The sequence below is a fragment of the Strigops habroptila genome, chromosome 5 (assembly GCF_004027225.2).
Source record: "Strigops habroptila isolate Jane chromosome 5, bStrHab1.2.pri, whole genome shotgun sequence".
NCBI lineage: Eukaryota > Metazoa > Chordata > Aves > Psittaciformes > Psittacidae > Strigops > Strigops habroptila.
The window spans coordinates 47,478,793-47,504,535 of record NC_044281.2 but is presented as its reverse complement, the minus strand read 5'-3'; the positions used below and the strand labels follow the sequence as shown (position 1 = coordinate 47,504,535).

General features: G+C 34.3%; 1 protein-coding gene across 10 annotated transcripts in view; it reads right to left on the bottom strand.

Annotated features, from left to right (window-relative positions):
• The window catches only part of LRP1B (LDL receptor related protein 1B), a 752,766-nt gene that overhangs the window by 185,082 nt on the left and 541,941 nt on the right, over positions 1-25,743 (bottom strand). For all 10 annotated transcript variants that reach the window (XM_030487472.1, XM_030487474.1, XM_030487475.1 and 7 more), the window contains 6 exons: positions 22,882-23,056; positions 22,482-22,576; positions 18,434-18,583; positions 7,071-7,211; positions 4,890-5,015; positions 2,888-3,019 (listed from right to left, as the gene is read on the bottom strand). In XM_030487472.1, the coding sequence (XP_030343332.1) occupies positions 2,888-3,019; positions 4,890-5,015; positions 7,071-7,211; positions 18,434-18,583; positions 22,482-22,576; positions 22,882-23,056 (819 nt within the window). The remainder of the gene's footprint in view (positions 1-2,887; positions 3,020-4,889; positions 5,016-7,070; positions 7,212-18,433; positions 18,584-22,481; positions 22,577-22,881; positions 23,057-25,743) is intronic.

The following is a 25,743-nucleotide window of genomic DNA, read 5'->3' as shown; positions in this document are numbered from 1 at the left end:
TGCCATGCAGAATAAGCTAATACAAATTCAGCTTAAGTAATTAGCCTTTAATTTGTTGTAGCATGTTCACTTTAAAAAGTGTGCAGTGTTTTCACAGATCTGTGTGTCAAGGCTGCCTCTGTCAGGTAGCACTATTAATATTATAATTACACAGACCTATTTTATTTTCCCAATTTCTCTGAAAATTAGAGACATGGAGATGAAAACTCCCTTCAGCACACAGTTCTTGAAGTCAGTTCTGGCTTCAGACAGATGAAAATAAGGCCTATATTCAATTTGGAGCCTTCAGTATCTATTTACCTATTCTACTGTTGGTGTCTGAAGAAAAGAGAATTACTACTTGGAAATTACAGTTGCCACAAAATGGGAAACAAGTCTGCAACTTTGTACAGCTTCTACAAGCATTCTGCTAAGTGGTAAGCATTAGTAACCATGGCCTCACATTGACTCTTACAGTACACAGGCTGCTTATCAGCAAACACTGCAAATTAATTCCATTTAATGCATTAGTATTTTGCCAATAAAATCCTGTAACTCAAAACTCAACATGCAAAGTATTTTCTGAATATTACCCCTTCTGTCAGGCTTTGTCAGCTTCGTCTGTAAATGTTCAAAATGCTTATTTCAACAAAGAGAGTAAAATCTGTTCTCTTCCCACCTATACACACCTGCATGTACACCACAGATAAAAATGCCTGGAGGCACAATGATAGCATGAGTAACGGGGAGACAGAAAATAGAGACAAAAGCATGGAAAAACATGTCACAGAACACCTCCGGATTCCCAGGTCCCACTAAGTTCAGCAAAACTCAATGAGGGACTGGGAAGACTTCGCTTTTCACAAAGACAAAATCTTAAACTGTTTCTGAGATTAACTACTGCAGAAGTGAAAGGGGCTCAGCAATAACACTGTATTATTTCAGATCTACCAACAATTCTATTACTCCACCTTTACGAAGGCTTTTTGACACATATGCAAACATTCATGTAACTGCTCTTCATTTTTGTAATTTAAATAATAAATGCTACTAATCATTAACCCATTTGATGTAAATAAACATGATGAAACACAATGTTCTTGTCATTTGCTAAAGCTTGGATGGCAGAATAAGGTAAAATAAGAAGGAAATCAGAAGAATGCTAGAAATGCCCTTTACTCTCTTGGTATTTCATATACCCCTACACATATAAAAGGCCATGGTTATTGTCTTTACTGTAGCTCAGGTCAAATTTCAGACTTCTGTACTACATAATCATAATCCTGTAAAGCTTGCAAGACTGAGTTCAAACAGTATTTTTTTAAGTTAAGCATACTATAATAAAAAATACAATCCCTGGAAAACCCCATTACATAGTCTTGATACTGTCATGAACATGTGTACCTACCACTTCTCTATCATCTTGTGACTTTCAAGGAATAGATGAAATCAGCTGCATTATAGTCTTTCCCATCTAAGATACGTGTATAAAGCACTGGCTTTTAAGTAATTTTTAAGTCTCAGTAGACTGTGACTGAACTTTGCCTATGATATAACAAAAACTCTGAACACCAGTTGTCACTGATTTTGAAAGCAAAAAATACAAGTTTGAGGGCACTGTAAAATGTTGGGTGAACTTGGAATTTTACTAGGCAGAGTAGAAGTACAAGAGTGTCAGTGTAAAAGGCAGGCCAAAAGAGAAGAATTTAACAAATTTAACTCCTGACCTGTTAATAGAAGTTTAATGTTATTTAAGCAATCAAGTAGTCAAACAGAACAAGCAGGAAAAGGTCTGCTTTTAATATCAAGCCATATATTAACATATAGTTAAGCAAAAAAATATAGGTGCTGAATTCCCAGGCAGAATTTATTTCAAAATTAAATACAATGGAGTACGACAATGTAGTAGTACAATGTAGTAGCAGTAGTACAATGGAGAATAATTACATGTTTCAGGAAGACAATGTCCTTATGTATTTAACATAGGTGTCTAAACTACTAGTTTGTAAACTCTATGGGTAAAAAAAAAACCCAAAACAGCTCATGTGAGAATCAGCTTAGAAGGAAGGCTGGTCAAAGAGCTAACGGCTCAAAAATATAGAGATACAAAGTGTTTTCAGGTCACTACTTGGTCACAGATTTCTTATTTTCTGTAAGCTAACCAAAAATTCTTAATGCTTTTGAAGTTATTCAGACGCACTTTAGTTCCAGTGGGAGATGTATCAAACTACTTCCTCAGGACCTGAACCTTAATTTCTTTCCACCTTCTTTCACATGTATGCAAGACAGAAACATAATTTAATAGGAAATTTGTGGAGGCTATCTAAACTAAAAACTGTTTTCTATTTATACGCTGCAGTGGAAAGGTAAGTAGTGCACTCGAGATAGACATGCCTGTTCTTCAGACTGTTAGAGCTTCCACTTTTGAAAGGAAGAAACAGATACAAAATTGGCTTGTACACTGCAGTGAAGAGGATGAGCTTTACTGGACAGAAAGAAAACTATGCCACTCAGCTGTCAAATCCACCTGTTAGGTTAGAAAATTCTGGGGAAAAAATGTCATGACAGGAACAAGCTTTTTTCTATGAGAAAGGAACTAATAAAACTTGCTTTCCTACAGATTTGAGCACTTTCTGTAAAATCACCAGTTTCCTATTCAAGTTCTTAGTGATGTCTCCACTGAAAAGCAGCAGATAGTGCTGCTAATGCAATCTACATATACATAACACATTTTTCTATTTACTGTAAATAATAAATAGCTACAGGTTAACATTGTAGCACACAACTTCCAACTCCTTTAAATATAGTTGTAATTACTTAGAAGGTTTGAAAACTGGGGGTTTATTTCATTTATAAGAACAGTATACAATATTTACCACACATACAATAAACTATACGTGACATTTACCTGCATGGAAGTCTATGCCCACAGCAAATGAAGCTCCAGATACAGGCATTAAAGCATCCATTTTATCATTTGGATCAAGAGGAATTCCTCTAATTCCTTCATGAACAGAATACATAAGAAATGATTCAATACCTGTGGGAAAAATAAAATAGTTGATGGGAGCAAAGCAAAGACTTTCCCAATTAACAAGACTTGAGGAAGTAACAAGTACTAGACACAGTTTTCCAGTACTGCTGCATAGTTTTGCAGAATGATAAAGCCGTCTCTTTGAAAAAATAACCGTGAATTCTTATGGTGTAGTTCTAATTAAATGATAAATGCAGTCTTATAAACAAAAGGGAATAGCTGTCCATTTCAAGCATCACCTTCTAATTAAGTAATGAGCAGTAATGAATATTAAAACTTAAGAAACTGGTTTGAATTATGAGAAATTTAAGAATATTTTCAATGCACATCTGCACTTTCTGTACATATTCAGCAAGTAACAGTTTTAACGAACTTGTGGAAAGCAGGACTCAAGACTGAAAATAGTCTCTTGAGGCACAGGATTCATCTCACCTCATTTAGTCATGCACACTTCCTTTACAGACAATAGAGAGAAATACACAGTTTTAGTTAACAATGCAGTTGATGTATTTGAAATGTCTACTTTCATGTTAGATTAATCATACTCCAGGTGCACCTATTTCTATTAAGTAGGAAGAAACTCTGTGTAGGGTCTTGTTATTTTGTCATTCCCAGTTGAGATGAATCACACCTAGTTGTTCACAACCAAGATTAGAACACATACTTTGTTGCCCTAATCTGTTCATATATTAGAAAACCTTTAAGAGAAATTACGTAGGGTGATGATACCTAACTCGTTATTGAAGAATTTTAACTACCATACACAGAAAACTTCTTTTCTTCACACCAATTATTCCACAATTTATTTCTTTCTTATGAGCTAGCTAGTAAGAAGGTCCTAAGAATGAGAACTGAAAAGTTTCAGGTAGAGAATTACAAAATTTTCTTCAAAGCAAGAAGAAATCTAGATAGCAAACAAAAGCAGCAACCCTAAAAAAGCAACCCTAAACAGAATAAGACTTGTCAGATTTTCTTAGTGAATTTTAAAGACAGAATACAAATGTTTTTTACTCACGACCTCTTCTTAATTGAAAGAAAATTCAGTCATAAAAAGCTGTTACGATCTAGAAAGAACACATCTAGACATAAAGGAGGCATATATTTTAAATACATGCCGTACACCAATTTTACCTTAATCAACAACTGAAAGTTATAAATATCCAAAGAAGTAAATGTAAAAGTAAAAATTACTATTTTAAAAAAGAAATAAAAAATGATCATGTTATTGTAACATGTGAAAACCACTGAAAAAATAGGAAAGCCACATTTATGTTGCTTAATTTCGCTTCTGTGTATACTCTACTATTAAGATGATGAGGCAGCAATCACTCATAGGAATAAACAATATTAACTTTACACAACGATAAGGCACCTTGACCATAAGGCTGTTATGTGCTATTCAGGTAAAAAGTAAGACTTTGGATGTAAGCTATGTTTTGACTTTTTTTCCTGCTCAAATAGATTAAAAAACCAGTAATAATTAGCTTGTAGTTTATATTAAAGGCAACACAATAGGATGAGGTACCCAACCTTTTAGATACTGTTGCCTATAATTTCATTTAAGGATAAGGTATATGACCTTGAACAAATATGTACTACTATGAATAGTGGCTCAGATTGTCTGCTTTTCTGTCTACATTTAACAAACTAACTAAATAAAATCCCTCAGTTTCCACAAAAATCTATGCAGAACCAGATAAAGAAATTAAAAGCTACATTTAAATTCTTCCCTAACTGCAATAGACATTTCTATGTTACTGCTTTTAGCAGCATATTAAGTATAATTATTTAACTTAAAATTATTAAAGAAAGTTTATTTACCCATTACAGCAATAAAATTGAAGTTGATGAAAATAAATACTGAAAGCCATTTTACCTTTGCATGCCATGCGGTTTTTTTGAAGGTTGTAGCCTACTGTGCACACACACGTCCTGGTGGTTTCTGATGTTGGTAAACAAAGCTGGGAGCATCCACCATTGTTTAACTGACAGGAATTGCTACCTGTAACATGATGGGAGAAGGGACAAGAAAAAAACAAAATTTGAACAGTGCAATCCTGACTAAAAATGAGTGTTGGCATCAATTTATTATTATTATCAAAACCAAATTTTGTTCAGCTAACTTCTTTGAAAAATTTAGATATGCATGTAACATTTCAGGTTTTGCTACTATCCATATACTTTTCAATGCTTCACTCTTGCAGCATCTATTTGTGCACTTAGAATATTTTTTTCCTCAGAATATTTTTTTAATACCTCCATTTTCTGAAGATCAATCTGCCTATTTTAAAGTAAAAGCATATGATAAAACTGAAAATACCACATTAAGTTTTGAGTAGCAATGACGAAACCTCACTGACATTAGTCTAGAAGGTATCTTATTCTAAACAATGAGCAAGTCATTGATTATATTGTATTCATTCATCAAATGTTATATCAACCTCATTATCTTCCTGAACCAGCATTTGTTTAGTATGTCTAAGATATACCCCAATGTGATCTCACAGACCCATGCACCTGCATCTTAATTATAACAATATTTACTTTTAAGTAATAGATAAACACTTTTTATTAAGATTTATAGTATTACACACAGCATAACAAACATCTTGGAAATTTGAAGCTTCACAAGGAAATGTTTAAATTTACTAAAACATTCCAAGAATTAGTTGATTACAAGTTACCAAGCCCATACAAATCAGAGCACTACATGTCACATTTATTTTTGCATTCCTAATTTTGAAGTAGAAAGCATTTCTTCATCTAAAATTATAGCCATTTTTTTAATGATCCAACCATACAAATGGAAAAGGCAGTTGAGCTTTCTAAGTCTCAGGTATCCTTGCAAAATGAGAGAAGTTGTAAGGTAAAAATTAATCTAGAATGCCAAATTTGCATACAGAGAAATCTGCAAGTGCCCTCATGTTACATCTGCTGACATGTCACTTTGATTTATTGAAATGCAAGATGCAAATGAAACATGCAAAGATTCTTTAGAAAAAATGATGCAGGTGTAAAGCTAAATCCCGTCTATAGTGTTTGACTCCTATAACCAAAACCCTGACATTGCTGTCAAAATATAGATCAGCAAAGTGACATTTCGCTATAGTGAAATTATAGTTAAAGTTCAGTAGTACAAAAAACTGTTAATTTTCTTCACTTTTGTACAATGGAAGACACATCTTAATGCTACAGACACCAGATACTGCTACTATTTGGGCACTCATGAGGCTTTCTGCATGCCTCCAGGGTAGGGAGTTCAAGCATTTTAAAATGATAGAAACATGACTGTATGTCTAAATTATTATTACTTGCTGCTCCACCACATTTAAAAGTAAGGGCAAAGCATGTCTAGTGTTTCCTAGATTACGTAAAATGGCAAGTTTTCCCAAGAGCACTTAATACAGAATTGAATTAATGTACTCCATACACAGACTTTTTATTACTGTTTTATTGTGGTAAAACATCCTGTGTTCTTTTGGAAGCTTCTCCGCAAAATGGTATGATTTGATTCACCTGGTTCAGTAGCTGGAATCCGAAATAATCTCTTTCTAAAGAATCACCCAAATGCTTTCTTCTCTGCTCTCCAAATCCATAAAACTGTGCACATGATCCCAAAATACACTTTTTCATATTATCTTAGTTCCACGTTGTCAACTAAATTTTGGCAGCATGTTTTTTTGATGTCTCACTTTTAATTTTTATTACTGTCACTTCTGTCAATTTAGACGAATTAAACTGTCTTAAAACACATATATAGTGAAGAATCTTAATGAATTATCTCATAATACTTCACTTAAGATTTCAATAATTTGAGATGAGATCACACACTGATTTTTTTTTTTACTAAAAACTTTAAATTTAGATTCAATAAAAATATATTGGGCATATATGATAAAGCAATTATTCTATTATATTCAATAATAAAATATTTTACTGTAATTTGTCACTGAATTACAATGAAACACATATTGCCCTAGCCACATTTGGAGAATAACATGGGAAAAGATACTATGCACTCTCGAAATTGGTTAAACATGCTTAAAATTTAACATACCTTGCTGTGCTGCTTTATCGTACACTTTCATATGTACAACACCTGAAGTTTTGTTTCTCAGGACAGTTGGGTTTCTTCCATCTCTTTTGTTACAGGTACCAATCTGAGCTAAGCTCTGGTCTGCCCACCAAAGCTTTTTATCTGTAAAATTTTCAAGTTTTAAAAATTAAGAGGATCACTATCAAGCTACATATGTTTGAAACCTAAGGTGGGAAAAAGCATCTAAGGTCAATTCTCAGACTAATTTTAAGGAAAATTGCTCAAAGATAAATAAATTAGTTTTTTTTAAATTCTAAACCCACAAAATTTAGGTTTATAAATTTACTTTTTTCTCTTTAGGTGACAGGTTTTCATACATTTTTAAGTGGAAAAACTGTATTATGCACAACTCATAACTAAATGTTACCAAACCTTATTCACAGATCACATACTACAACACAGAGTTTGCTCTTGAACTTTGCTATATCCATTCATCATGTATGCAGAGACGACAGGAACTCTGGTTCCAGGTTTTCCTTACTTGAGTGTTCAAATTAAGCAGCATGACAATTATCATAAAAATAATTAAGTATCTTGTTAATGTCTTCAAGAAATTAGTGAAATTCCCAACTTACATTGAAAGTAACTTTTCAATCGTAATTTATAGAAGATTTTAAAATAACAGAAGTGAGACATGCTATGCACACATGAGCATAAAATTTCAAACTACCCTTGTCAATCCATGCATGCAGAGTACTTGAATCATAGTATGAGGGACTTGTCAAAAAGTCAAGACAAAGAATTCTCACTTGATACACAACTGCAGTATATGCAACATTATTTTGCAATGGCTGGATTTCAGCTGACTTTAGACATAAAGATTTCACTTAAATCCAGATGGGATTCTAAGTGATATGAGGATAGAAACACCAAGTTTGATCATATTGCTATGACTGTACTGGTTACTGTGGAATGCAAACTTTCATTAAAAAGAAATTAAGATACAAATGTCAGTATTAATGTAAAGATAATCTTCATAACAATTTAAACAACAGTGTAGGAAGACAAACAATTTAAAATAAAGTTAATTTAACAATTTCAAGAAGCTGAAAGAAGGTGTACATGAGTTATATATTCTCTACTTCATTTCATCTACTTCATTGCATCACTTCAGGAAAATGTTATTTTTTAAGCCCCACTAACAATTTAAATATCAACATTAGGGATTGCTTTAGTTTTATTCAGAAATATACAACACTTATTAGTGTTATCAGTTTGTCATTTTGAGACTTTGATTCATTATCTGCCGGAATTAATGAAAAAGCTCCTTCAGTTAAAGAGTTTGCTACTCTCTCATTCATGAAATGAAAGGTAGTAAAATGCCTAGGTGTCAAAGGATTATAATTTCTTTAAGGTAATAATCTTTACTACTTTTCCTCAAATCAGTATTTCTACCAAGTTTTGAATATTTCATGTTTCATCACTTGGTAATGTACAAATGGACTATAAAGTCAGTCATAATAACTGCAAGGCAAAAAGAAAAAAGATGACCTGTCTGGAAACACAGCAAGAAGAAATAATGCAAACAGAATAAAAGAGTATGAAATATACACTCTTAAAGACCTTCTCAGCTGCCCTCAGAAAATTTTTATTTCCTATTGCTAAAGCTTGGATGGCAGAATAGGGTAAAATAAGAGGGAAATCAGAAGAATGCTAGAAATGCCCTTTACTCTCTTGGTATTTCATATACCCCTACACATATAAAAGGCCATGGTTATTGTCTTTACTGTAGCTCTGAAGGATGACATGAAGATCATAGAACTGCTTTCTAAAACAGCTACGCCCTGTCAGGTTTCAATGAAGATGCTGTGGTGACAATGGAAAAGCTCTGTAGTATGGCACTGCTACTTGTAATGCCCATACTGCCAGGTACCACAGCCAAATGTCATAAGTCGGGGGTGCCCAAGGACTGTTCACCCTTATATTACACCTGAGACTACCACAACTTGGGTATTGCCATGACATGATTTTGTGACTTGCCATGTGCCAGATTTCACATATACAGGCACCAGCATTGCACACACAAGGTGGAATAATTTGTTTAATGCAAACTAATACATTCTACATAAGCATATTTCATGAGGGGCATGGTGATTGTTCAGTTTAGAGGAAACTAAAGAATGCATTGAAAATGCAAAAATGTATTTCTGAAAGACAAGCAACTTTTGTCAGATCCAAAATAATAAACATAGTAATGATGCTTACTGCCTAATTCTAACAGACTAAACACTTGAGAATTTAAACTTGCTTCTGAAACAAGGACTCGGCTAACTCGCAGTGACTGAATGTTCACAGTGAAGAGCTCCTTACCTAACCAATGCCAAGCCCTTCAGCTGTTTCCCTTATAACATAATCTTTTAATTTTTTTCGTAATTAATTTCAGCCAGCTTGTTCCCATTATTCATCAATCTCAATGGTTTCTGGAAGCAAAGCAAATCAGTCTTTCCTGTCTGGGTGAGACCGAAACACAGAGCATACTGAACATACAGAAAACAGCCAATGCTAATTCTTACTGTTATCCTTCAGATATTGTATAAAAGCATTATCTCAGTGAAGAACTTCCTGATGTTTCTAGCTGTAGATAAACAAATCCAATGCAAAGCACTGCCAGCTATTAAGTGTAACGGGAACAACATCCTCCTGTATTCTACTTTTCACAGTAAAGTTGTAAGATACTTGCTATCATAGGAAAAATCAACGCACAGAGCTAACACAATCTTTGTCTAAAGATTTCTTTTTGAAGTGTAACTAAGATCAAGCATATGCCATACATCCTCGACAAATTCAAAAGCCAGCCCATACAAAATCACATCTGACTGAGCCCCAGTAATTCTGGAAAAGAGTGGCATGATTGGCTGGCTGAATTCTTCCTTTTGCTGCCAGCCAGTTAGCCATGCAACACATGTAGCCAGCATATCGCTTCAGGTGTACCTCCAGGGTGGCAACAGCCTCTGCTTTGTTTTGACACACAGATGGGGAATGGAGAGAAAAAAAGGGAAGAGATTTAAGGAATATGTAAGGAAAATGGGGTATCGTGCTAGTAAATCGTGGAATTGTGAATAGGGAAAGGCTCTAAAAGTGCTTGCAGTAGAGACACCTGTTGTGAAGAGAAGGAGAGAAACTACAGTGAGGTCTTAGGATGAAAGATGTGGGGTACTGCACTGGAGATATTATGGAGAGAAGGTTATAGAGAGAAGCTGAAGGTACTGTGTTATTAAGATTCAGGAGACACAAAAGCAGTCTGTACCAGTTCCACTTTTGCTGAAACAACTGCTGGTTTGAGGCTACTTCCATAGAAAATCTTAAATTAATATACTTATATATAGAAATTCAACGGACTTTACTTGGGAAGAAAGTAATTTTCACAAGTGAACAAAATTGCTTGTAATGCTAAACATTAAAACTAAACTATAATCAATAACTAAGAAATTATGAGAAGAAAGGGGTGAGGGGAGGAAGCAAAGCAGGCTCTACCTCACAATGCATCACACTGGATTTCAAACCCAGACTTCAGTAAACTAATGACCAAACACTGACACAGAAACCACAATCTTCCGATTTCAAGTCCTTAACACGTCAGTCCACATTGTCTCTAGAGTACACATGGATGAATAATGAGATGTCCTCAATGTCCCAGGTTGACAAGTTCCACAGTCCATACTACATTTCAGTGTCCGGTTTTTTTTTCTTTGAATGCTGGAACACTCAAGTCCTCACTCCCTTCACAAGACTTAAACAGTACAATGATCTCCTTCCAACTCATTGTGGCTTATAAGTTTTTCTTGGCTGGGTCAATAACCAAATAGGTCAAATCAATCAATCAAATAAAATGTAGTTCTGGTACTAGCCTTGTAGGAAGTCTCAGTAAAGAAACAAGGTTTCAATGGCCCATCGCTGTTGTAGTCTCCAAGTTAACAGGATGGTATAAAAATAAGCACAAGCAACTCCCTTCTGCTCTCAGCCTTTTGGAAAAGTAATTATTTTAAACAAACTGAACTAGCTAACGTTTCAATACCATATCACCTCAGATTTGACCAACAGTCTCAAAGGCAACACAATGTAGGTTTTGGGTGAATGTTAAAATTAACCATGAAAGGGAAAACAACAGAAAAAGGAAATTATAGCAGCAGTTTGAATTCAACTTTATCTTCAGTTTGTCACATATATTTTTAAAGTCGAACAATGTAAATGGCAGTACATGGACAGTAAAACATGTTTTGCAGTGAGTTAAAATTTCACTCATGACTACATTTAAAGTATTAATTACTGTGAAATACAATCCTGCAGCTGTGTTCTACATGAAGAAAAAAGTGTGAACCTCTTTTTTTGTCGAAACAGTTATGAATCTTTTAATCATCTTAAATGAAATAACTAAAGGGGGCAAGTTATATAACTGTAGTTTAACATCATCAGCATTTTCATTTCAGACAGAAAACTGTAGATGAACCAAAAGTAAAACCCTAGAATGAAAAAAACTTAAAAATTCTTGTTAGCATAACATGAGGATAAACATTTAATTAAAATTTTAAGTTACAATATCTTACGGAAGTTGTATTTATTATTCTTTTACATGGAGGCTTTATATTCTGTTTTAGAAAGCTATATGGGTAGAGTATGGAGAGTTAAACAACAAAGGTCATGCAAATCCTGACATTTCAGGTATACTAAAAAAAAAAAAAACCAAAACAAAAACCCAAAACCCAATTAAAAAAACAAAAACAAAACCAAACAAAAACAAAAGAAAAAAACCCCCCCAAGCCAAAAAAAAACCCCAAACCAAACCAACCAACCAACCAAAGAAACAAACCCCAAAAAAGCCCCAAATAAACAACAAAACAAAAAAAAAAACAAACCCCACCGAAACCAAAACCAAACCAACCTGAAACAACTCACAAATTTTGAAGTACAGACATCTTAAGCTGGCCAGTTATGGTCTAACACCCAAAGAATACATGTTTTAATTGTCCAGAAACTGCTGGATGGCTGATATATGCCACAACACAGTCCCATACCAAAACAACTCAAATTTGTTACACAGCTACTTTTGATCATAATTCTAAGCAGTCTTGGACTATTTGTCTCTGTGTTATTAACATATTCCTCTCAGTGGATATGTCACCTGTGACTTCTAGTATCAGGATGAATTGATCTATTTTAATATTCATTTTAAAATATTATAGGTGATTTAAAAAAACCACTTGACTTTAGAATAAAGACAATTTGCTAGGGAAGAAATAATGCTATTTGAAACCTTTAATATCAAACTGAAGTTAAACAATTTATTTGCTTGATTATACTAAGAAGAGTTGTTCGATCAGTAATTACAATTCTGTTGCTGAAACGGGGTCATAGCATATACTAAAATTGTTGTATTTATCCATTTGTTGTGTAATTAGCTTTAAGCACAGCAACATAGCAGGAAACAGCAATTCCAAATGCCAAGAATTGCTACACTAGCATTGTGGACAGTCCTTTGGAGATTTCAAGCAGTACTCTGAATGCAAATTTTGATGGGCCATTAGTTTTCATTAACAGTGGTTTGAGTATTTATGGAAGACAACTATGCACTATACTTAGAACTGGGCAAATTGCCTAAATATATTTCATATATTAATGCTAATGTAATGAATGGTGTTACGGCAATTAGAAGACTGATGACTTGGAAAATTAAGGTGTATGTATTTGAAGTTTTCTGATGTAAGCAACCCCTTTCACTTCAAAATTACATCCAGCAAAGTCACAGCTCCCACCACCTGAGTTAGTAGAAATGCATTTTGCTGTTACTTTTGAAACTTTATTTCAAAATTTATTTTGAAACATTTAATTACATGATGAAAATAAATTAATATATTCTGGTAACATGAACCCACATTTTCTGTCTAAAATGAAATACTGTCATTGTTACTGTCTGCTTAGATTGTTTGATAATACACCTTGATGGCTGTATTATATACAGTTTGTACTCAAAAGACATTGCTCTAATATCTGCACTCCCATTGAAAAGCTATTATATACATCCGAGTTTGTTGTTATTGCTGATTGAATTTTTTTCATATGAATTTCAGCAGAAATAGCACTTATACACAGAATCATTCACTACATGAAGTTACTCTTTTATACTAGTAAACAGCAACTAGAAAAAGGCTACTACTTAGTATCATGGAATATTTCCTTTGAGGTTTCTACCACAAGTATTTTAAAAAAAATAATCACCAATGCACAACTAATTACATCCCTATTATACAATCTACACAATCTACATCATATTCCTATTTTGTAGTGAAATGAGCTAATTTTGTGATTTTCTGTTAACTGTATTTCTGTGAGGACCAGATACAAAATCCGATCAAATACCTCCACCAAAACTGCTCACAGAAGACTTCAATATCTGTTTTTCTTAGCTACGAACTTACAGTAACTAATCAATACTTTTCTAACAATGCTCAGTTTATGATTCAGAGCCATATATCATTTAAGAAAATATACCAGTTTGGAAATGCATCAGATATTGCTGCAAGTCCCTTTGTAATTCAAATCTTGTAATATAACGACTCTTCACCAAACCAGAAATACATACAGTTCCCACCAAAAATGTAAATTTCCAACTCGTTTCAGTTACAGTCAAGGAACTATTTTCATTAAGTAACTTGGAAGACAGGAAATGAGACTTCATGCAGAATGCCAAATACATCTATATGATTTGATTACACTCAGACACTGGCTACCAGGAAAACTGCTAAAATCAGATACTGAATATGATATATTAAACTCAAACCTTTACACAATATAGGAAAGATTTTCTTAATGTTGAAAAGAGTATTGCTGTACTGTATAAGAAAATCAGGGATTCTTTCACATAGAACATCCTGAGTTTCCAAAAGAGTGGATATATTTGTTATGAACTTGGGTGAAATGGTGCCAATAACAGATGTTGAAAATTACGCAGGGCATAGTGTGCCGTGAAATAGATAACTTTCTAAAAGACCAGGAGAAACTTCAGAGGTTTTGGAACAAAATGGAAAGTTAATATAATAGCAGAAGAAAGTTACTGTGGACCAAATGCAAGACAACAAACAATGGCCAGTACTAAACAAATTCACATTTTTGAATGATAAATGAACTAAGAATGGCTGATGTTGCATGCACTGACATTTTACACAGTGAATGTGGATACAAAAGTAAGAAAATGTTAAACAGAGCCTGGAAAGGACTAAACAACAGTAAACATCTGAAACTGTAGTGGTAACTTCCAAACAGTTTAAAAAGGCTAAACTGCAACACTAAAATAGAGGGATAGAAAGCAATGATGTACAAACAGTGACGAGACTGAGGAGTAGTACTAAAGGGGAGTGACATTTGTCATTGCCTGCTGAAGCTCTGAACTACTCCAGAAATTGTATTAAAAAGCAAAACAAAACTTTACTGACTTTGTAGCATTGTTTATGGAGTTCATACTACAGTTGATAACCATGGAGTGCCTAACTGCTTCTCATGTCTTTTCCCTTTTTGAAATTAACAGAAGCAAAGATCAAATGTAACACAGAGATATCAGAACAGCACAGAGATTACCAAAGCAAAAAAGAAGTCAGTCTTGAGCCAAGCTTCTGTCATTAGTTTTTTATAGTTTTGAAAAATCTTCTGGAACCTGAACTGTAAGATATAGTAAAAACCACTGGAAACCGCCAGAACTGATCGTTTTCTGCACAAAGGCCGTGCAGACAAAGGACGAAAGACACTAGCTCTTCACACACACTACTGGATTATCTTTGGGTGTTTCCAACTGTGAGAGACAAGCATGTGCTTTCTGACAAGGAGATTGTGATGGCTGAGAAAGATGCTATGAAAGATCCTAGTAAGAAGATGCTTCACAATCTCAACCCTTCATGCCCCACATTGGGCACCAAAAAGAACTGTTGTGGTTTAGGCCCAGCCGGTAACTGAGAACTATGTAGCTGCTCGCTAACTACCGCCCTTCCTCCTCTCCCCCCGCTCCCAGAGGGAGGAGAATCAAAAGAATGTAACTCCCACAGGTTGAGATAGAACAGTCCAGTAACTAAGGTATAATACAAAAGCACTACTGCTACCACCAATAACAATAATGATATGGGAAATAACAAGGGGAGGGGATACAATTGCTCACGACCTGCCGACCGATACCCACCTCAACCCGAGCAGCGATCTGAGCCTTCCAGGTAACTCCCCCCACTTTATATACTGAGCATGACGTGCTGTGGTATGGAATACCCCTTTGGCTAGTTTGGGTCAGGTGTCCTGTCTCTGCTTCCTCCCAGCTTCTTGTGCCCCTCCTTGCTGGCAGAGCATGAGACTGAAAAGTCCTTGATCGGAGTAAACATTACTTAGCAACAACTAAAAACATCAGTGTGTTATCAACACTGTTCTCAGGCTGAAGTCTAAAACACGGCACTGCCCCAGCTACTAAGGAGAAAAATGACTGCTACAGCTGAACCCAGAACACACAAAGACCTAAAAAAACCCCTCACAAGCAAGAACAACTGAGGTCTAAAAGAGATCACTGGTGTAGTAAATTTATAAGAAATTCAGCAATTTTTCAGACAATCCTTTCTACCCCAGTGCACCTACCCTTGGCAGGGGGAAGGGGGTATGGGAACCAGGGCTATCCCAGATCACACAATCCTGTCCCTTCAATCCATGGAGGTTGCCTCCACTGTTTCCTTGGTTTTGCTCTCCAGTCCTATAAAAGTTTTGATGATCAACAACAACAGCCCAAGGTATGACCTGGTGAGATGACCTTCCTACTGTACAAAGGCAGTCTCAAAACACCACACTCTATATTCTCTTTCTGCTCCAGTGGAACATAACCAACCCAACAATATGACAAAATCATATACTTAAAAAAAACCAACCAACCAACCAAACAAACAAAAAATATAAGTTGTCTAAAATACTGCTTTCACCTGGGGAGACACTTAACGCAAAAGATACAAAAATGCAAAAGACTCTGCAAAAACCAGAGGCCTGAAGGACTGTGGCACTGAGTTTAATCTAAATGCCACAAAACAGGTACATGTTTGGGCACAGATATCATGTCTGGGTTTTTTCCAGTCACTGGTGATTTCAAATGGTAAAAATGTTAGCTTAGCATATACACAGGGAAGAAACATTCTAGCTCATGTTGGTTTTTATGTGTTTACTGTGGGTTTAGATAAAAACAGTCAAGAAAATTTATGAAATGGACTAAAAATGATGCAATAAGCATCGTCATTACTGTGATTCACCTGGTAAAGCTTCCTATTAAACTTGTAGGCAAACAGATCAATAGAGGTACTAAGTTTTCACATATTATCATGTTAAATCTTACATTAGAACAAATTATTCATTCTTCTTTATGTATTATTAGTTATGATCATTCATCAACTACAAATCTCTTATCTTGCTTCATATCGCATTGGATTTCCTGTTCTGATCCATTTTACATGCATGAAAGCCTGACTATAAAGCCACGAGCACTTCAGGAAAATAGATAGCACTCATATTGCCCCAGTATGTTCCACAATATGAAAATATACAGGAAAATGAATCCAGAAACTTCTCATGTTTTTCAATCAGCACATGCAAAACTGTTTATAAAACTGTATTTGTTCGCACTTTTCTCCAACAGATTTATATACAGAATTATACTGCAATGTCATACTGCAGTTTATCACAACTATTGCTCTAAAACAAAGACAAAACCCAAAAGAAAAACCCAAACACATTGTAAGTCTTGTTTACTCATTCTGAATAGGAAAAATTGTTATCACCCATAAAACCAAAGGATTCCAAAATTAGAAATATTAGAGGTACAGATGTTTAAAAACTACACAGCAGAAATTCTCTTATCTCTACACCTGAAAAAATTCAACTACTTTCATGTAAAGAAGCATGAAACACTCTTTGTTAAATGATAGCTATAAACTCTTTATTCAATATCCCAGATGGATCATCACTGTTGTAGCTTCTGTGAATCACATATGAAGACTTGATACCACAGAAATCTCAGTGACAGTATGAACAAATACTCTTTACAACATCTGATATTAAAGACTTCCAATAGCTCCCTAAAGTAAAGGTCATCTATTCATTCTATTCTAGTCACAATGAAATCAACAAAAGACAGTTTGACTATATTACCATTCATGACTCTTTCAGGCACAAAACTTGCTTTTGATGATGAATGCATACGTAAAAGCATCCCCTCTCCAACAGGTTTGGACAGCATTTAGAGTTCAATACTGGCCAAATATGTGTGTAATAAAGCTACTTTAGCAGTTACCACTTTAAAATATTACTTAATTTACACCATGTGCATAAAGTCTGTGGAGTTCATTTAGCATAACTTTCACAAGCACACCATCTATCTGTATATTATATCAGACAAATAAAATACTTTATAAAAAGATTCTGGCAGTTGAGTCAACTATCCCAACATAACACTACTTATCAACCAAACTTTTTTTTTGTAACATACAAGATAAATATAAATAATGTTTAATTGAACCAGAACAGAGGTCAGCAAAGCATTGGGAGGAAATATGGACAGCTCTAAAGTTATCGCTATAATAATAAATACCAGTTCTGAGACAGAGTGGAATTTCTTAACACACTCTATTCTAGCTCCAGCAAGGGCCAAGAGCTAAAGATGCATACAAGAAACTGAGAATTCAAAACAACATTTTCATAATAATCAGCAATCTGCAACTTATAGACTTCTTGAATTTTTCACTTTTTCCTTATGTTACTTAATTCAGAAGTTTTTGAACGTTCCAAAGATTTCTGATGTGCAAAGTATAACAACTAACTTATCTTTTCAACCAATTTAATACATAGAATATTAGCAGACATCTGAAAATCCAAATCATCAATTTATCCAAATCATCCACCATCAATTCATAACCCAAAAGAAGTCTTCATAAAGCGCAAGCCAATCCAACAAACTCAGGCTATTCTGAATGAATATAATAGAAAGAAGTGAGTAGCAAAGAAAAAAGTCATAGATAATTCTCTGTAATAAAGAACATAGCATATCTCTTTCCAATATGCTTTACAAATAACTATAGCCATCAGTCTGTTACCTTAGTACTGTGTATATGTATGCCAAACTATATTTAGAAACATGTAATTGTAATAGAGATTGTAAACTGTTTGTTCAATGAAATATAAAAAACTTTTTTCCCCAAAGTATCACTAGTGAATGTACTCTATATATTATCTACACAAAAACAATAGCTCTTCCAAGCTTTTGATATTTCATTATCAATTAGCTTCCAATCATTTAAAATCTAAGTTATCACCACTGCACTTACCCATAATGGTTAAAGCTGTGGCTTTTGTTAAGTCTTCTTTCATTGATTCAATTATTTCCAGATTACCACCATCCAGGTTGCATCTATTTATTGTTCCATTTCCCGAACTGATCCAGTAAAGTTTGTTCTCTCCATAATCTATTGATAAACCTGTAATTAATGTACACAGCTTTAACAACTTTGGCTTGAATGGATAACATACATTTAACATTACACTGTTTTCATAATAAAGGCACATTTAAGCATATAGATATACACAACTGTGGTTTAAAATTAAGCTTTAAAAAGAAAACAATCAAACAATTAAGAAACCCAAACTTGGCCATAATAGTAAAACACCCACGATTTTAAAGATTCCTGCCTTTTATTTCTCCCAACATCTACAAAAATCAATTGGTGACTGACTAATAAAAGAGCATTACCTGGCAATGAACAAGTACTTGAGTGAACTGAGGTCCTTAGCAAGGTCACTGGTAAATGCAAACCAGAAGCCGTAATTTATATTCTAACATTATGAATACATAAAGACTTAGAAAACAAGCTACTTTTTGTGATTCAGAACTAGAAAAAGTCTGTCCTTTCACTACATGCACAGCCCTCTGCTTAGAATGCTGAAATACCAAAGCCTAATACTAATTCTCAATAAATTTATAGTATTCATTTTAATTTTGCTTCATAGTGAGCTGACCTTATGAGCAGTTCTTTGGAGTTACAAGCAAAAAAACTGTAGAAATAAAAATACTTGCAAAATAACCTACTAAATGAACACAGCATATAATTTTCTGGAATTAAGAATGAAGAACTAAGCAATTACGTATTTCAGACTTGTACAATCTTTTCAAAATGTTCAAGTAATTGTAGCAGGAGATTTTCCACAGTGAAATATGCTTGCCACCATGACAATACATGGCAGAATAATTTGCTTTGGTGCTAGACTTTTTCCAGAACTCATGTTAGGTATCCAGCAGCAAGTTGCCAAAAAATACTGTATTTCGCTCCATAGGTCAACCTCTAAATATTACACAGTATTCTTCCTCCATCCTGTAAACTGCTTCTCTGTGGAAAGCCTGATATATTTTTAAAATCCTGACAGGAGAACGCAGTGCCATGGGCTGCAGAACTTAAAAGCTGCCATCATGCCACCATTACTTTAAGCGCATTTGTCATAGTAGGCCAAAAGCTATCTGCTTTCTAAGCTTTTGGGAAACAGGTTTCCAGTTCCTTCAGTTACTGATATTTTTCCCCTCTCTGCAAGCGTATCACCGAGAAGAAAGCAACACACGCTTGCAGTGGTTATGCCTAGGCACAGGAAACTTTCCTGAGAATATGGATGAACCTTGCTATGGGTTACAGAGGTAATATGCAAGTATAAAGGTTTCCTTACTCTGAGATGTATAGCATTTGCTATTCTCTAAATCCTGAGTGCTACCAGTCAGCTGCTCACTGATTTCGCCTAGACAAATCTGTTTATGGGGTTGCTGTGAATGTAATCTACACAGCAATTGCAATGTTATCTTGTCAGGTTTTCTACTTCAGATATTAAACTGGTGTTTCTACCTGTGGGTATTCCAATTACATAGCAGCACCTGACAAGAAATAACATTACTATTTCCTTCTACCCAAGCCTACCACATTTTTCTTCCCAAAGTATTTTCCTGTTGTCTTATTCTACATTTACCAACCTTTGTAAAAATATACTATTTCTAATGTAGGCAGAGCATGTTCATTTAGACTTTTCCAGGAATTGTCCTGGTTTTGCTAGTAAAAATAGATTACTTACTAGCCATAAGTGTCACAGATACTCATGATGCATTCTAGCACGAGTGACAGGCTTATAGCTTACGTCCCAGCTGCCAAAGTCAACCTGAACATGTGGATTGTAAAATAATGGTCTTGGAGAATTCTGTTGTGTTTTAAAAGCATTATTACCATGATTTAGGCTATCACTATTTCCACATGCATTTTCCAATTCCCTTACCCAAATTTACAGAAATATGCTACAATTTAAACAGTATATCACAAAGGTTATTCCAGCAATTCAAACACTGAGGTTCCAATATTGAAGCCATAAATGTAATGAGATTTTAGCTTTCACTACCAGATAATTGAGTTTGATATTTTAATTTTGTGCACCTCTGAAATTTAAGGAAATGACTCTTGATAGCATTTTTCGTATACTTATCGATTAAATGATGTCTGTTTCTCTAACTTTATTTTTACCTGTGAAAATGTTCTCTAAAAAGCAGTGGAAGCTTAAGGAAACAGTGTGTTCCCAGAACGTTAAAGATAGGATTCATTCTTACTACCTAAATGAATTAAATGTTGGACACTGCTATTACAGTTTAGATGAATTATAGGAATAATATTTAGAACTTCTGTTCACGTTTCCCACCTTAGTGACTTAAGAAAGGGTTTTTTAAGTGTTTATGGCTGATTACATTTCAGGTGAAAAAAGAATGCTTGGAATTGGGAAATCCTTAGGTTTATTTCTCTGCTAAATACACATATATACTTAAGAAACAACTTTTTTTTTTTTTTTTTAATTAATTACTTATATTTAAGATGAAAATTTCAAGAGCCAGCCTCAAGAAGATTTGTGGGTCACATCTGCAATGATTTTGTTTGTAGACTATGTTATATATTCAAAAGAAAGTAATATTCAAGTAGATATACAAGAAAATTAAACAGGAACAGCTAAAACAGCAAATAGGGCTGCACTATAATCATGAGCAAAGCAGAAACTCTGGGCTTGTTCAGAAGAAAGGATTGAACTATTTAAAAAAAAAAAGGGGGGCAAACAAATAAAAAAACATAACACCCCCCCAAAAAAACAACAAATCCAAAGAACACCACCCCCAACCTATAATCATGGAGTCCTCTGAATGTAGCTGAGACAGTAATCCACTATGTTTTCAAAAGTTATTTATCCAAGCTATTTCAAAAGTTACCATAGCCATTTCCTTAAAAAAAAAAAAAAAAACCCACGAAAAAACCCCAAAAAACAAACCCAAACAATCCAATGGATGCATAATTTCTATTTTTAGAGTTTTACAATAAACAACTGCTGAACTGAAAGTAAGTTCGAGACACCCATGATCAAATGATCTGCCTTACAAAGTATAAAATTAAGTACTAATTCTAAACCCCTAAGCATGCAGCTTAATGGAACTAGAGTGACTAGTTCCTTTTTTACCCCATCTATATGTGTCGGTATTTGAGCCTTTTAGAACACTTCTACAAAATTCTTTGAATTTAGCATCTAAAATGCATGTTGTATTGCTGTTCTGCCAAATTTATTGAATTAAGTCATTTTTGCTTCTGCTTGCTTAATGCATTCAGTTATGAAAACCTGTAAATGCTTTGAAATGTAATAACTTTACTGACGGGATATTAATAAGGCAGGAACAATTGACATAACCACTTTAAACCTCTAAAAAATGAAATTACAAAGAGACCTGAACCAAAAATAAATAAATAGTACATATAGAACTGCCTTCCCCCCCACCCCGAAAGTGCCATGATTCATCATCAATTATATTCCCAAGTACACTAAAACTGAGGCTAAGTCATTATATGAAATGTATACTTCAACTATTGCTCTTTTCTGTATGTGAAAAGTTAAGAGCCAAATTACCTTTTGATCATGCAGCTGGGATCCTGGTGAGGAAGGCTCTACATTTCCAGTCAAAGTATTTTCTCACACATATCCACAACTTATTAAACACCCCTGCTCTCTACTTTTTTTTTACCCACGATCTAAAGATTGAGAAATACAGATGGGTTCTCCTTCACTTTCAGTCTACTGTAATCTTAGAAGTTAATGATATTAGACTTAACCCACTACAGTAGATAACAATTAGAATGGCAAAAAGTATCTTAAATTGTGAAACTCAAATGTACATTAAGTGTTTTTCACATCTTTATGCCTGTTCTTCTCACTGTTATAAAGTATATGAAAAACATCATGATATATTTAAGTAGCATTGCAAGGTAATGTCTGTAATAAAGCACTATCAAATAAAAAAGCAACAGGAAAAAAGGTATTTACCAACAGGATCTTTTTGATTCTGAAAAAGTATTTTGCTGTTGCTGCCATCCATGTTTGCCATGTTAATTGTGTTACCATCTGTCCAGTAGAGTTTCCTGAAGAAGAAAATGAACATATTTAAAATGTTGCTTTGTATACAGCTTTTTTTTAATGCATCAGTAGTGAAAACATTCCTAAGTTTAGAAGCAGGCAAAATATACAACTAATTATTACAAGATTTAATCAACAGTAAGGTTTAGTGGGGAAGGTACTTACTTAGGAACTTCTCTGCAAAATCTTCCAAACACATGCATTTACTTTAAGTTTGAAACGAAAAAGAATGGGCAAACTCAAAATCTCAACAAAGAAGAAATCTGATGAGCTTTATCGTAGTTTATTATTAAAACCACAATTATCTTACCCTTTTACTGGGTGAACTGCAAGACACTGGGGTTTATCGATCCCATGGATGATTGAAGTTTTCAAGGAACCATCTAAATGTGCCACATTAATTTGTGTTTCATCAAATTCTGAGCTAATCCAATATAAATTACGTGATATCCAATCCACTGCGAGACCTCTGATACTCTGAATATCTGCAAAAAATGAAAGCAGTTCTTTTGATTTTCTTTCTGGATTATTCTCAGTCTTGCAGGAAAAAAGGTCTAGAATTTCTTGTACAGTTTGTTACAATATTGTGCCATATTCTGCTCAGATGTACTTATAAACTAGTTGCCAAGATTAATAATAATTCTTTTTCTTCTTGGGCTGATACTCCTGTAATAAGAGCATAAAAACTGCACTGAAGATTCAGCAAATCCTCCATAAATACTTCGTTAAAAATTAGCATAAAACCTATTGCCCCAAAATAACAATCAGACACTGATTGCAGTGTATTTTTATACTTTAGAAAGCATTTGTTACTCAGTGCACTATGAAAAAGAGCGGTTTGTGGTGTTTTTTTAAGGATTGATGATGACTTTGCTACATGAAGTAGCAAAACATGAGTAAGGTATGATTAATTTGGTAGCTTCACAGGTGTCTTCATATGCAATAGCCTTCCTTAACAAGATACTGATTAAAAAAATGTTAATGTATGTTAATATCTGCCTTAAATCCTGGGTATAAAGTCACTGCTCAAGATCTATATACCAACACGGCACTCTGCCTTGGCATAGCTGTGGTTCATATTGGCCAGCATCTTTGTAGACAAGGAAACAGGCCAAGGGTATTTAATAATTTCATTATAGTTCATAGTTTTTACACTATCACTTTGTCAACTTAACATGGTTACTTTGACTGACAGAATTATTGTCACTGACAAACTATCATGGAAGTGGCTATGGCCTGACTTGCACATACATAAGGTCAAATGGTGATTCGGCATTAGGAAGTTAGGATGCCAACTTTAGAGAATGCAACAAAGGACACTGAATACATACCCTTGACCCATTTTAAACCAATCCCCTGCCTTTTTGAGGATTTTGGTTGGAGCAACTAGAAAACAAGAATTTCACACTCATAAGAAGATTAAAGTATGACTGGCATCTTTATGACATTGGCATAAGACTTCATTCAAGGAGAATCCCACTAGTATGTACTTACAAAGCTTCTTATGTTCTTATAAAGAAATATAAAAATATAACTAAGCAAATGAGCTAATTTACACATAAGTAGTCTTTACAATGTTTTGATGTGCCAGAAGATCATAATTTTGCAAATTTTATATTTAGTAAGTTACAACTGGCACAACCTCCCCCCCCCCAAACCTCCACCACTGTAGCTACCATAATAAAATGAATTTGAATGCTGATAAACACAAACAGCCACACATAGTATGTTTCTTCAAGTTTCATTAAGTTTCTTCACAAGTTTTGTGATTTTACACTCTATATTTTATATAGGAAATCAAGCTTTTTTTCTCCTACCATTCTAAAACCCAACAACATTTTCTCTTTTGGGCATTTCGATGATGTAAAGAGCAGCTCTAAAAGGAACTCCAGACCTTGTTCTCGTTACTGGTATTAAAAAACGTTTCCAATTGTTCATAAAGTTGTCTCTGAGATAGCAGGGCAAAAATAAAGATACCCAAAGAAATAAATTAATCAATCCACATAGCCATGTGGGGATACTGGCCATACTTGTCCAATGATTTCCCCAAATATGCTAATACAGAACAAATTTCTTCTAAAGCAGCACCAGGAACAGAGCTGGTGCTCTTCAATTAATTTGAAGAGCTTCAATTAATTTTCTGAAGTTCCCAAATAGTCAATTACAGAAGTATTTTTTTTAATTTGTCCTCAAATTCAGAAAAGGTCCGATCTTACAGAACTGAATTGCTTCTTTCCTCCTCTTTCCATTAAAACATACATTTAACAGCTGACAAACCAGCATTTGCAAAACTTGCCTCTGTATAGTCCCTGTCAGACAGGACTTTTCCTATTTTCAAGCAGGTAGGTATATCACAAAATAGAAGGACATCATGTTCTGCCAGGAGAGGAACTGACAGTGGTTGGAAACAAACAAAAATTCACTAGTACCAAGGACAAGAAAGGGTATCACTTTTAATACCTGACATAAGGCTGAAGTAATCAGGTATAGACTTTGCAATCCATTAAGTTTCTGTAGTCAAAGTATGGAGCAAAAGTGTTGGAACAATGAAGATGTTAACTGCAAAAATATTTTAAGTTATTGCAATATTTTAATAATAAAACCTTAATATTTCAAATTCCCTTTTATTGCTGTATACCTACCTATAATGAAAAAGCTCAGTAAAAAGCAAAACCTGAATTGTAGTATTATGAGTAACTGAAGCAACAATGTTGAACAAACATATTCATTTTGAACTGAGGGTTCAAAGACAACAGAATCACAAGGCTGCACCTCCTCATGGCACTCAACTACTGTGAACAGTTTGTGCATGAGACATATTGCACATTGCAAGAAGACAACAGGTAAATGCATTACACCAGTATCACCAAAATGATAAAACTACCATATTGTGTTTCACCAATGATGACAAAGCCAAAAGATCTACAAGGACTGGAAAAAAATAACTCTAATGGAGCTCATTTCTTTGCTATGTCAGCACAGATAGCCAAAGGACTTAAGAAATCCACATGAAATTCTTCAGTGCAAAGCTATGTCAGGATATTGTTATTTTTCTGGTTTTAATCTTTTTTTCTTTCTACCTTACCCAGAAGACATTATTTCCATTGGTTACTACACATCTCAATCTTGTAAAAAAGCAATGTTACAATTACCTTCCAATGTATTTAAATAA